The sequence below is a fragment of the Pelecanus crispus genome, chromosome 1 (assembly GCF_030463565.1).
Source record: "Pelecanus crispus isolate bPelCri1 chromosome 1, bPelCri1.pri, whole genome shotgun sequence".
Classification (NCBI taxonomy): Eukaryota; Metazoa; Chordata; class Aves; order Pelecaniformes; family Pelecanidae; genus Pelecanus; species Pelecanus crispus.
This window is the reverse complement of record NC_134643.1, coordinates 134,056,816-134,071,666: the sequence shown is the minus strand read 5'-3', so window position 1 is coordinate 134,071,666 and position 14,851 is coordinate 134,056,816. Positions and strand designations below refer to the sequence as shown.

The following is a 14,851-nucleotide window of genomic DNA, read 5'->3' as shown; positions in this document are numbered from 1 at the left end:
AATGAGAATTTAGTTCTTAACTCCCTTTAGTCTTCGTCCAGTTTCACTTGCTTGCCTTGACTTAAATGCAAGTAAAGCATAACCTTTTGGACTGCTTTGAAGGCTGCATTCTTTAACCACAGGATATCCTTTGAAAACCTCACAGAATCTAGATCAGAATATTGAATACAGGATTTTGGGTTTTGGTTTTGATTTTTCATTTTGCATTTTACATTTCCCACAACACCCGATGCCCCATTCCATTCACATTGTTGCAAATGAACAACTAGTTAATGAGGAGCAGAATGCCAGAGTTAGTTTCATTTAGTTAGTTAGTTTTATTTTGTTTATTATTTAAATAATAACACCTTTAAGTGTCATATTTAAGTGTTGGTACAGTTGTGAAAAGCTAAGTGAAGACTGTTTGTGTGTGTGCATTAGAAAAACTGGCCGCAGAAGTGGGGACTTCTTATGGCTGCTACTTTGTGCCAGCATTTTCAGGACTGTATGCACCATACTGGGAACCCAGTGCAAGGGGGTAAGGATCTGACTAAATACTGCATTTGCAGGGAGGTTTAATGATTTTACAAACACTATCGCTAGTCTTTCCAGGTATGTGAAATTGTTCTTTTTGTTCCTTTGATGTCTGAATACATCATTCTCTGTGGTATCTTCAAGCAACTACTGTGCTTCTCTTTTGTATTTAATCTGTTCAAAACAGCATCTGCTACTGGGAGAACAGGGTTAGCTAGCTCAACTACTCACCCTCCTCTCCGTCCCCCCTCAAAAAAAAGGAGGTGGGGAGCAGGGAAAACATTTGGGGTGGGTTGTACATTTCAGAGGACAAGTGCAAGATAGTTCTATCATTCTTGCCACTAACAAGACCAGCTTTTTTTCTTCACACATTTCTGGTTCTGAAAGGATTTTCGTCTCACTAAAGAGAAAGAGGCGGTCTGGATACCTGTGAGCTGTCAGGCAGCAGAAGTAGAAAGTGAAGAATTTAGTGCTGATTAGTTTTTCTGAGCTCAGTTTCCCATGGCTGCTGCCTTCACTATCTCAAATGAGCTACTTAATGGGCTACTTAATTCCTCCCCAGTTTTCCTCCCTCTCCTTCCCCTTATGTCCAGCTTGCTTTCCAATCTATTGAACGCTCTTTTCTCCTCTCCTTACAGTCCCTTTCCTGGTTGTTAAGACTTAACTAGCTGGTACTAGTTAGAACTACTAGTTCAAATAATAACCTTCCATTTGTCTTTTCTACTACTGTGAGCTTCCCACTGTTGCTGGAATCACAATATGCCATGGGAGTCATAGAAGTGTAACAAATTTAAATATAAAATAACTTTTCCTAAAGTGAAAAAAAGAAATCTTAAAGAATATCTAGTTCTAGGTTTCAAGTAGTTGCATCTTTAGAATTTAGATGCTTTTTGGACATAAGGAAAAAAAAATCTTAGAGTTAGATGTTTTTACAGTTTTTCAGATCACAGTGCTTAACTTTTTAAGTGTTAAAAGAGGATCTTTGGAATGGCAACAACTAAAGATGTCCTTTAGTATCTTTGAACTTTCATGTATCCAGCACCAAACATAGCAGCATTTCTGTGTAGTATGCTATGATTCCTCAGGTGTTGAAACAGTATAAAAGGATGGTTATTTGCTCTGCAGTTCAGAATACATTGACAGAATTCAGCTTACTCATGGTTAGATGCAGCATTATTTTCATATCCAAAAATCTCTTTGAAAGCGCAAAAGCAACTAATGATCAGAATAGATCTGAAAACAATTTTAAGCATTTAGAGCACAGCACTGACCCAGCTAGGCTTTTCTTTAAGAACTGAAAGCACTAGAAAATTTATTAAGATTTTAGTGGTAGGTGATACTATTTTTTGAAGAAAAATCAGCCTCGATCATTCATTTCCTTTTCTTAAAGGAAGACTAGAATTTGGGGAGGGGGGGAGGTGAATATACACCTATTTGCATGCAGATTGGCAATAAAATTTTAATTTATGGCAATTGTATCGATTGGACACTGAAAGCATGTTCGTCAGGAAAACAGGGAGGAGAGAGTTTAGACTGAAGAGAAACAAGCTTTTAATATTAAAAAGCAGTCCTCATACAATGTAACTGGATGAGCTTTGAATTAGAAGGCTTATGTCTGAAGTAACAGTGTATGTCTGGTAAAGAAGTATGTCCTAACTGTTTGGCTTTTTTTTTCTCTACAACAGTATTATCTGTGGCCTTACTCAGTTTACAAATAAAAACCACATCGCCTTTGCTGCATTAGAAGCGGTCTGCTTTCAAACACGAGAGGTAAAGGCAAAATGGGTCCTAAATTCATTGTAAATTAGTATGATAACAGGGACTATAGCTCTTCAGGAAGAGAGAGGATTGAAAAGATTTAATGAACATTAATCATGCTTTATATTGTACTTGGATGCTGTTCTTCTCTTTAAGTGATGCTAATGTTGAAAAATTGTTCCTGTGGACTTAGCTACAATGGTCTGTTTGGGTGGTACATTATTTTGGGCTGGCAATCCTACTTTTTATCAGCACTTAAAATAAGGTGAACGTATTGTGTGAATATTTTGAGAGGCAGAACATAGAAACGCGAAAATGACAAGACCAGTGCCATAGTTGCATTAGTTGCCAGTTGCATTAGTTCCACAACATAGGAGACTACATTTTATATTGTGTGCTGTGACAGAGATGGCTTATGTGGCTTTCAGTACACAAGAACAAAAAGGAGTTAAAGAAAGACAGCAGCAAACATACCAAGGGAAATCTGGATTCACTTCTGGACCATTACATCTTGTATTGCCTTAACTGGCATTCTGCAACAGCAAACCTAAATTCTCACAGAAGAAATGAATCCTTCACCCAAATCAAAGGGGTTGATATCAGTATGTTCTGAACATTAGAATCTTTATATCACCATCTGCTATCAATTTACGCTTCCTGTGTTCCATACAAATACAGGAGAAAATGCAATCCTAGATCCCAAAGGGCAACAGTCAAACCTTAATTTGATTGCATGTTTTTAAACTGATGTTACTTAAATATATTGAGTTTTAAAATAACAGCCAGCTAAAACCTTGTGAGAGGAGGAAAACAGCTTGCTGTTTCTGTAGTGAGATAGAATAAGGTAAGAAGTACTCATGTGGAAAAAGACAGTTAGAAATTTCACCCAGGTGTCTGCCTTTGAAGCTATGCTAACAGCCTCTGAGTCCTCAGAAAGTTGTGAAGGAGCTTGGAAGTAGCATATATTTCTAATTCTCATACTAGAAATCAGAGTAAAGTTGCAGGGAACTGAACTGATAGTCTAGTTTTGACTGCTCCTCTCTTTCCTTGTGCCTCCTCCCATCCATTCCCTCTCATGTGACAGCCCGATGAACTTTCCAGCAGAAAATTATCCCTCTTTTTGCTAGGCTATTTTTCTGCTGGATTAATGACCTCAGCTGCCTCGCAGAGGAGTGTAGCAAATGTCAGAACAAGAGACAGGGCATTTGGCTGGGAGTAGGAGGGAGGGGAACAAAGCTCTCAGGCTGAGTGAGGGTGAAGTTAACTGTTTGAACAGGTCTAATACTTCCTCATGCTTCAGTCAATGTGCTTTTATCACAATGACAGGAGTGCCTGATTAGGTCTCTGGACACGCTTAAATTGACAGATTAAGTCCTAGTGACACAGATAAAATATATGTACATTTTTCAAAGATACATTGTTAGCTCTGTCTTGTCAGAAACAAAGTTCTTTCGTTTTAATTCCAGTTAAAATGGAATTCTTTTGTATCCTTCAGGAAAACCCTCAAATTTCATGTTCATTGGAGTTTTTGCTTGTTTTACTGTGCCATCCAATCCTTCTAAGTCTCTGTTCCTTGTTATCCAAAAAGCTCCTTCCTTGTGCAGACAAACAACATTTGTTACGTTTTTTTCTTCCAGAAGGCATTATGGAAAAATAAGCAATTTTTCAGTTCTAAGAGTTGTACAATGCTGTCGTTAGCCAAAACTTACATACTTGGATACTTTACTCTTCATCCAACCTTGGTATAATACCGGTATAATACTGGCAGCAGCATGATCATGATTTGGTTTGTTCCTTCATCCCTTCCTGATTTCTAGCATTCTTTTTACTTTTTTACTCTCTACTGAGTGCATAGTATGATCCAACATGCTCTTTGCACAGTGCTAAACAAAGCCAGAGCCTCCAACAGTATGTGTATGTAAAGCTGAGATTATGAGGCACTGCTGAAGTTCCGAATGGTAAAAAAGGCAAAGGCAGGTGAAATCAGCATAGACAAATGTAAAATGATGCATGTGAAGGAGATAAGTGGTGGGGAGCAGTACTAGCTTACTACTGCCAGCAAACTTTGCTGCTGTGCTATGAATCCTCTTTTCCAGGTTATTTCTAATGTACTGAACAGTGCAGGCCCATGGACAGATGCTGCCACCATGAAAACTCACCTTTTGCTCTTACCTTCTAGTTTTTAACCATGATTTATCCTGTGGCAGTTCTTTTAGTTCCTTTAAAGATTTTCTGCTAAGGGACCTTGCTGACTTCCTTTCTGGGAACAGGCAGAATCTACTGGACAGCTCATCTCCCTATAGTTTTTACTACCTTACAAACCTACAATTTTTTTTTCTTTTTTATAAAACATTTTGACTTTTCCCAGTAAGGATTGCATAACTGGGTACTTTGTGAACTACAGGACAGTGCAGAATGTGTTGTATTTTTGGTCTTTTTTGCGGTCTATGTTGCCTTGTCATTTAAAGCTAGAAAAAGCACACCTCTTTTTTATTCAAATAAACTGAAAAATTACAAAGAGAAAATAATTCTGCACTAGTTAATGCTTAACTTTGTCAACAAAAATTATGCACTAACCTTAAAGAATGTAAATGAGATATTTAATTGACTGCTTTTATAAAACCCTAGAAAACCCATGCTTCTGCATTTAATAGGTGCTGTGGTGTTGCCAGTAGCTAAGGTTTGAGGCAAATCTTACATTTTTAGGAAACCCTCTAAAAAGCATATTGGTAGGTATCAGTGAATTAAATACTCCACTCTTAGTTAATTATCCCTTGCAAACACTTTAACACTTTTCATTTGTTTTCAGCTATCCACTGTGCCCAAAAGAAGGAAACATGATTTTACAAAAAATTACACTAACAAGTTTGTTTTTGCAGTCTATTTCATGTAATGTAAAATTCTCAATTTTCAACAACTAATTGAAAATATTTCAAGAGGCTGCTCTTTCAAAATAGTTCCACATTCAGCAGTTCCTATTGAAGTGTATTCCAGATTGCCAGTTCAAAAGTTTTAATTTTTCAATTCTTTAATGCATCAAATTAGAGAAAGTATCTAGACAAACTGTAATCAGCTAAAGGACTCCATTTAGTATTACTTCTTCCTTTGTTAGCTTTGATAAATGTTGTGGTTGTCATCAGCTTTTCTTCAAAATCCTTCTTCTCAGACCATATAAGCAATGCATAGGCTAGGCATAGAGCATCACAGGAGAAACATTTCCTACACTAGGATTTCTGTAATAAATAGAATGCATTTGCTGTATATTAAACAAAACTGTATTGTCACTACCTCTGTTTTTTCCTCTTGATATATATAGGAGAGGGGAATTATCTGCTTAACACTCTTCAGCAAATGCTGAATTATCAGTATTTTACACTCAGATGGTATCATCGATTTCTCTGCAATTAAATCATAACATACATTACTCTTACTTAAGATTTTAGATGCCATGAACAAGGACTGTGGGATACCATTAAATCAGTTACAAGTAGACGGAGGAATGACCAATAACAAAGTCCTCATGCAACTCCAATCAGACATTCTCTGTATTCCAGTAGGTAAGGTGAAATTACAACTCCTATTCTCTTTTTAAAGCTGAAAACAACATTGGTTTGTAATGGCTAGTGAAGGCAAATTGGATGGCTTGCTTTGTTGTTGTTGTTGCTGGTCTTTTGCTACTGCTTGAGAATGCTGGGGGTTTTTTTCAGAAAAACTTTAGATTTTGCATCCAGTTTTGAGATTCACTTTCATAGAGAATCACTGACTTATTTCTTATGTTGAAATATTACAGCACTATGATGGTATTGAACTTTAAAGTTGTCATATCAATTTCTAAACATCTAGCAATTTTTAAATCAGTGAAATTAACCCTCTCCTGCAACATGTTGGCCCTGAGAATCTTGCTCAGACATAGATCAGAACTTTGCACCTCCAATGCTCATGTATGGCTCTCGAGTTTCAGCAAATAGCAAATACCCTTTTTTCTGTTCCCTTTGCCTGCGCAAACCTTTGATTTCCTTTAAAATGTAAAAGTCGACCCACAAAACACATTCTCCATTGTGTTTCCTCCCACAGCAGCAACAAAGAAGGGAATAGAGGTTACAACAAAAGTGGGAATCTTGCAACCAGTTTTCTTGGCGTGCGTAACATGAAATACAAACCCAAATGGGGTTGTTCCTCTCTGAGGCGAATGAAAGTTTACAATACCATTATTCTGATCCAACAGCAATGCAGCCATTTTAGAAATGATCATGTAACACTTCTTTCATAGAAGTCCCCTAGAATAATAAAAAGGCTTTTTTTAGCTTTTGAAGGATGTGTTTCAATACACTAAAGCTCTTTAAAGACCTCACTTGAAACCTGGAGCATTTCAGAGTCAGTGAAAAGGGTGCATCTTTCTGAAGACATGTTATAACACCTGTAGCAGATCCCAAGTTGCCAAGTATTGTAAGCTATACATTAGCATTCTTATGGATGCGGTGTGTCACTGAGTAACAGCAGGATATTACACATCTTCAGCTATACTGACAGCTAATAATTTGCTGCATAAATGTAATAATCTTGCCTAATATGCAGCTTCTAGAAAATAATTTAGAAAAACATGATGTTGTCTCATGCATAAATGTGAGACACTTCAGTGTAAAGTTTTTAACTCTAGACATATTATGGTTTGCCTTTAATAATACATAATACCTAAGGCTTATACTATCAGTGCAGATGCGTAGTTAGCAGATGAAAGGATGCATAGTTAGCGGATGAAAGGATATGATCAATGAAATCAGATTTTAAAGGGTCCTCTGCCTGAAGCAGAGAAGCAGGCAGCTCTAGAGTTTTTGGAACAGATTTACCATTGACATCTTGGTGGTTGGATGGCCTTCTATAGCGTCTGTGGGAGGCAAACAAGCTAGTAAGTACAGGTGTATAGCCTCTTTTAAGATGCCTTTCTAAATATAAATGCTTTTAATAACACAATATCTAGAGCATGGGAACAAGACTCATAACTTAGCCAGTGATCACTGCTTTGAGGAGGGAGGGAGGAAGAAGACAAAAAAAATAGTGTATTATAAGCAGGAGTACTCTAAGGAAACTGATGGTTGAGGTCAACAGCCCTGCGCATGATATGAAAATGGGCAATTGCATGATTCATGTTTCAAAGACTTGGGCGACTTATAGGTGAAGTTAGCCTCATAACCATATGAATGGCAATAACATGAGGTTTGCAGTTGGTAAATTTAAAGGAAGCATATAGCAGTTGTAGAAAATATATATCATTCTAGATACATATGTAAATCTTTAGTTCTGATGTCATCAAGGTGACTTTCATTAAAAATCATCATGGCCTTCTCTGTGATTTACTTCAGTAAAGCCATCAATGCCTGAAACAACAGCTCTAGGAGCTGCTATGGCAGCAGGAGCTGCCGAAGGAGTTGGAATTTGGAGTCTGAATCCTGGAGATCTGACAGCAGTGACATGTGAACGATTTGAACCACAGATCAACCCGGAGGGTAAAATCCTTTCATATTATCTAAGAAGTTGCAAGCTTAATATTTTATGTCCAACAGATGGGGTTTTTTCTTTGTTGCAGTCTAACATACTGATATAAAACGAGCTATTTATGAATATCCTCACAAATGTTGAAGATCAGTTTGTTTGGCTTACAGAAAAGTGCATTTCACTTGCTGATTTGTCCATTTATTGACTAGTAAGATTGGTAAATGGTTAAAACAACATTAAGTCCACAGGGGAATGTGTTGGCATTTTTTTCTTTCTTCTTTTAGAAAGAAGCTTGGCAATGGGCATTGCAGTTAGTAGCTTTTGATTTATAGCAAGTAGAATCAAAGAAATCTTGAAAGGTTTTTAGTGAGAAAGATGTCTCCTAAAGCTCCTGTGCATGTGTGAGTTTTCACAGATGTAGAAAGGACAGGCTGACTGGTTTGGGGAGACTTTTCTTTTGGCTTTAAAAAGCCTACATTAATAATATTTTTTTCACTACCTTTTTCATTGGTTCTTAAGTGCTTCTAGAGATGGAAAGCAAATACTTGACATAGTTAATCTATGTGCAAGACAAATGCATTTTTGCCTTTTCAATTATTTCTTAATTTTTGGTACAGAATTTTGTCTTACTATTTTGATTATAATTACTGCTGTAACCCCTACTTCATGACAGTATTTTCAACACTGAAGGGCTTCTACATGAATAACAATTGCTTCATTTTGTCCTACTTGTAATTCTTATTGGTGAACATGCAGAAAATTGTTTCTAAGGCTTATTTTTCCTTACTGTGCATAACTGTGTGGGTTTGGGTTGTTTTGTTTTGGGTTGGGGTTTTTTTTTTTCATTCAAAACAGCATTTGATAATACGTGTTCTGTGCAGACAAACTATATTGTGCAAAAGAGTGGAAAGCTAATATTGTAGTCATTGCTTCTTAAATAATTGTAGTTGTATTCATATGCATTGAGAGGCTTTTCTGTTTGCTGATTTCTCAATTTCAGAAAGTGAACTTCGCTATGCCAGATGGAAGAAAGCTGTGGTGAAATCTATGGGCTGGGAGACATCTGAAGCTCCTTCAAATGGTAAACCAGAAATTAATGCAGGTCAAGTATTATTAATTAGCCAGTTAGCCTAGGTAGTTAATCTTGAGTTTGGAGACCTTTTCTGTTCATACCATCTCTGGACTGTTCCCATGATTTAAAAATTATTACTTAAAACCACCGTGGAAACAAAGCAGGAAAACAGAGAGATAGGTCTTCCTTGTGAAAGGAGGGCACAAGCAATATCTTGTAGGGCTCTAAAAACAGAGGACGTGAAATCAAGATTAACTGCAGGTTTTGCAGAATAGCATTAGTTTACAAAAGAAAAAAAAAAACCTTACCTAGAAGAAGAGATACAGCACAATTCTAAGACAGTGCAGGGATTTTGTAAACTTTCTTATACTATAACCTCATGTTGCAAAGGAGAAAAGTTTCATCCTGTGATTTTTCTTGCTGTATCTTGCCTTTATTTTTCACTGTATCTGAAGGAGGGATTGATAGCCACATCAAAATCTGTTTTACCCACAAGGGCTAAGAGCAAGAAGTTATCATAAAGTGAAGAATTGCATAGACCTATTGTTCACACACAGAGAATATACAAACACTTTTGAGGGACTGAACCAGATCTTTCTTTTGAAGTAGAGGGCTTTTTCATCTGTCAGGTTTGAATTAAATAAAACCTGCAGTCTTCTATGATCTATAGTTTGGATTTATATTTCAGCAGTTTCAAGATAAGTTTTTAGTCCTGAATCATCCTTATCCATCATCATTTATAGGCTTTATCTTCATTTCATTTCCCTTTTGTTGGAAACTGGTTGAAGGAAAAGTAAAGAATCCTCAAAATGTAAACTCACCCCACAATCCACAGTTGCAGCCCTCAAGCTGCATGAAGTCTCTTACTTTATTCTTGAAAGCTAAAGCTAAAATTTTCCTTTTATCATCCTCTATGTTGTTTTAAGTATTTTATTTAACACCATGGTTACACAAACAATCCTGTCAAGGCTATTTGGAAGGGAAATAGGTAACTTAGCCTGAGTAACAAGATTCACTTCAGTATTGTCCGTTATGATTTAGTAGCCTTACATCTAAACTCTCTGTTAAGCATCCTAAAATCCCAAGTGCTTGATGTGTATCTTATTTATGTATCTTTATTTCCTTTTAAATGATAGAAAATTCTGCCTTGCAGAAAGTAAAGCTAGATCTTGTTCTTCAGCTCATGTGAAAAGGGATATGTTTATCAAAACTTACCCTCAGTGATTATCTGGTTTAAACACTGCGGGGGGAAATGTTATTTTCCTTGGTTCTTGCTTTGAAACTTTGTGTTCTGCCTGCTAGGAGTACTTAAGATTGAAGAATACTAGAAATGGGCTCAACCTAGATGGTGCTAACAGTGGAATTTGGATTTGAACTCTTATACTGAGAGCCTGTTTTGAATTATTGTGGGGGTTGTGCATAATCTTTTTTATTTTTTCTGCAAATGTCACTACATTTGTTACGTTTTGCTGTTCATATGATTTTTTAACACATACATTGCAATTTATATATATATTTCTCTTTTGATTTGCTTGACTGGAAACACCCTCCCCTGGATGACATCAGGTGACACTAGTATCTTCTGTAGTCTGCCTTTGGGTTTTTTTATTATGAGTAGCATGATAATGTTAATCGGAGCAAAGTACGTCTCAGGTCAGTTATTATTCGAACTAGATCACTTTAAAAGCTATCTATGCTAGTTTAAGTGTTGGGTTTTTTTTGTATTCCATCTGTTTATTTTTAGCAAAAATGACTGATGCTTTTTGTTGTTCATGCACACGAGTGTTTGAGGGTGTGAATTAGGCATATGGTACCTAAAGAAACCAAGTGAATGCCATCTTGAATTCATCCTCATGTGCCATGAAATTCATAGTTGTTAGATGCACATGAAACCTTGAACTCTCCCCTCCCTTTGTCTAGCTATGCAGACTGTACACACTTTATAAAAGGGATATAGGTTGGAGCAGCCTAGCAGAGTTTTGCATTGCCTGCATTACAGTGTGCATTGTATTATCCTGTATTTCTTCTCATAATGTTTAAAATTATTTTGAGGATCTTGTTTAAATAAAGTGAAGACTTTTATTCTCTCCCGGAAAGGCTTCATGCACCCCTTTCATCCTTCTGGTCCCTTTGGAACTACAGTGTGGTTAGAAATCTTCATCTACTAAATCTATAGAATGTTCTTTTTGTACTTTGCTCTTGATGGATAAGTGAATTTATTTTGTGTAAAGAGAAGAGACCCTAAAAGGCCTATCTGCAAAACTGGGGAAAGGGACTGTGTGCATATGCAATGAAGATGCATCTTCAACCTATTAATATATGTTTTATTTAAAATAAAGTTCTTAATATGGATGACAGTGTTAGTTACTTATGCCAGAATTAAGACATTTCTTTAGGATATTCTTATGGTAAGAAAAAGAAGTTTATATGGCGATGTCGTTTGTTCTTTGTTATTGTGTTTAACAGTTTCATTCCAAAGAAAATATTTTACAGTATAGCCATTGTTGCTGCTTAAAAAGCTTTTTTTTTCGGGGGAGGGGGGAGGGTTGTTTAGTTTTCTTTCTTTGTTTTGGTTTTGATGGGGTGGGTGGGGGGTGTTAATTAAACAGATAATTGAGGACTCTAGCATGCCGCTGTGATGATGTGTTTGTATTTTGTTTCTACTCATTCAGCCTGAATTAACTATTCAGTTGTAATTTTCCTTGCATGGAAGAGACTGCCTGAGCTTTTAGAAGAACTAAAATAAAACTAAAGAAATGCTAGGCAAAAATCAAACTGAACAAATGGATTGACATTGATTTGCTAACTCTGGAATGTACCCATGAATGAGAACAATCTTGATTATGAAGAATTAAATAAAACCAGCTGTGAATAAGTGGGTAAATTTTTAACAAGCTGAACTAAGCAAATTCACTATTAATTCTAGATCAGGTTCTTCACCACATGGAGGATACCCAAAATAATATGAAGATCAACGTTAAGTGGGCAGATAAGCAACTTAAAATCTGGGTTTATTGCTTTTTAAAAACAACTAATAAGTAACCTGCATATAAATATCTAAACTTGCACTGTTGAAACTCATAAAAAAGATTTTATTTCCCCCCCGGCCCCTTCCCTAAGCTTGTCAGTGCCTTGCTGACCCACAAGGAGAAAGCATATTTCAACTCCCTCTGGCCTTCAGAACCGATTTTTGCCCTTGTTTTCAAATAACAGTAACTATTGAGAGAGAGAGAGTTACTATATATACCAATATAGTTCAATATAGTTACTTTATATACCAATATATTGGTATATTATTTACATGGTAAGCTTGGGGACAGGGGAAGTTTCAAGAAATTTCCAGCTCTTGTTTTAAAAATGATGATGTCTAAAAAGAAATAGCAACAGTGATGATATGTACAGGTTGTAGTTTTGCTCACCTGTGTGTTAGGGTAGAACATGATATATAGAATTTGTGTTGCTGATTGGAGCAGGGCTGCTTCCGCCTTAGACATTTACTCTGGTAAAGAGCCTTTTGTTTTTAAAAGCCGGAACTAGCTGACCAGACTTTCCTTCTAATTCAGTGCAGGAACTCCATTAATTAATTTCTTACATTTTATCTTTTAATGAAACACTGGAACTCCAACGCAGTCATCAGTATAGTAGGTTTGAGGACTGAATCTACTGAGGATTGAATTCATCCTTCATGTACTGAAACAGCAGTAAGTCTTGCATGGCAACAGTGCTGTTGTTGAATGTGTCTCTGTAGAGCAGGGCCATGATTTTACAACTACTGAAATTGAAGGAAAAATCTGCTGTGGCAGAGTAGAGAGCACTAACGTGGCAAAACCCATTTACAGAACTGCTAAACTAACTGCCTTTTCATGCAGCACCTGATGACAGAATATGAAGAACAATACTGTATTTCATTATTTCATAATTTCATCAAAATCAGGTGAATTACTTGTACCTTACTTTATGATCTTCATCCTTCTTCTCTCCCAGGGGAGAGGGCCAATATTTTGTTTTACTTCACTATTAAAGCAAGTTGTGTGTAGCGACTGGAGTCCTTATGCTAAGATGCTGTTAAGTTTTTCACACTAGTTTTGGAAGTGGGCAGCTGAGGGATTTCAACATACTCTGTAGCTGTACTTTTTTGGGGGGTGGGAGTTAACTGAAAGTGATACTATATTTTATTAGACTCAAATGTAAACAAAAGCCTTTGCATGCTTAAATTGGCACCTCTCAAGTGAGGTATACATGGAGATTGGCTATATACAGGATCTTACATGACATCTGGGGTATAAAAGTTCTTTGACGTTATTCTCACAGAATAAGGTGTCAGTGCTGATAGTAATACTATATTCTTCCTGCTTAAATACCCTTTGGGTTTTTTTTTTAAGATTCTGATTTTTCTTTTTAGTTTCTTGTGTTGTGATAGTTACTGCCAAATTGCATACTAATTTATATATAGGGATCACTATGCAGTTCTGCAAGTTAGTTGCAATAATATTTCACAAATTCCTGAAAGCTGAGCTCATATTCAGAAAAAAATAAGCTAGGAGTACCTTCCTTCAATTCTACTTGTTAAAAATTTACCCATCTTAATAGTGTGGTCTCTTCTCTCCTACTGTGGGCGCATCCCACATACTTAAGTGCTGGCTTATCTGGTGTCACAAGATACGTCTAATTTATCATTGCAATAATTAAAAACAAAGGATGGTTATACTGAATTCCTCTTGTAGCTCAGCTGTGTTATTAACATTTTAGAGTAAATCCTGTGTTACTAATGCATGTTCTTTCTCATTTAAGGTACTGGTAAATGAGACTACTTAGTGGACTCCCTGGACACAGCTGATTTTTTTTGTTTGGTTTTGTTTTGTTGTCTGAAGAGATTCCACCACCAATGTGATTATACTACTTTTGTGACTAAATCCATTCATGAATCCATCTGTTGCCGGTCCCTGAGAAACCTCCCAGTGGTACACTGAAACTTAAGTCCTCAGCCCTTCATTACTCTGCTCCCTTCCCTATCAACTCCAACTGCACTGGAGGCCTTTGCGTGGACTATCTCACATCATCCTCTAAAATTTCACAAGCCCTAGCTTTGTTTGAGAAGGTTGGCCCTGCAACGTCTGAGGTAATGTCAGATGTTTAGCTATCCTTTTCAGGGTTTTGGTACTTTATATAACACACTGCAGAAAGTTAATGATGCACTATAGAACTTTGTAAACGTGTTACAATTCTTCCAGCTGCTGTGAATTACCTTTTGTATGTCTGTCGTTGCCAAAGATGTTTTATTTGTAGTGGCCACTGGTCTGAAACACCTTCAACAGTACAAACCTTCTAAACGGTAGCTCCAAATGTATTATCAGTAGCACACATCGCCACCGGCTTGGCAATGAAGAGGTTGCTGATATGGTCCACAGAGCACTGTTGAAATGATCAATTACAAAGTGAAAAAGTTTGGTTTGGCTTCTGGCATATGTAGTCAGTTTGCCCCTTACAACTATTTAAGACCCTAAGCCCTGTAGCTGTACCTTTAAAGAGATAGGAGTAAATAGGTGTTTTGGTTAAGGCCATGTTTCATGTTCTTGTGTTTTTGTGTTAGTTTGGAAAGGCGTGCTATTGACAGGACAGCTTCTTGGTCCTCAGCAAGTGGTAACTCTTACAACTACTCTGTACAATGCACTTTTCTTGATCAGTACTGCATATATTCTGTCGTCCTGCTTAAGGATATTTTTGTGACTGTTTGTTAAACTTTTGAATGCTGAAGCTAACTTAGTTTTCCTTAAAGAGGGTCCGCTCCAAATTAAATATCAGTGCTTTAGTTCTTGATCTCATTCAGTATATCTCAGGGACCAAAATCTCCCTTTCCGTTTCCTTGTCTGTAGTTTTAACAGCAAGTTGTTGCAAAATAGGCTGAGACAACCCAAAACCCTGGCTTGGAAGAGTGGGCACTTGGCACCTGAAACAGGCCACTGGAATTCACAGGCAACTCGCGTGACACCCGAGTTGCATCCATTTTGAAACTTT

The 14,851-nt window shown here is 36.9% G+C and overlaps 1 protein-coding gene across 1 annotated transcript in view; it reads left to right on the top strand.

The window, feature by feature from the left end:
• GK (glycerol kinase) overlaps positions 1-12,510 on the top strand; it is a 34,211-nt gene extending 21,701 nt beyond the window's left edge. The window contains exons 14-20 of the mRNA XM_075718157.1: positions 421-517; positions 2,199-2,283; positions 5,708-5,828; positions 7,632-7,775; positions 8,765-8,845; positions 10,403-10,489; positions 12,467-12,510. Coding sequence (XP_075574272.1) covers positions 421-517; positions 2,199-2,283; positions 5,708-5,828; positions 7,632-7,775; positions 8,765-8,845; positions 10,403-10,489; positions 12,467-12,510 — 659 coding nt within the window. The remainder of the gene's footprint in view (positions 1-420; positions 518-2,198; positions 2,284-5,707; positions 5,829-7,631; positions 7,776-8,764; positions 8,846-10,402; positions 10,490-12,466) is intronic.
• Positions 12,511-14,851: the final 2,341 nt, after the last annotated feature.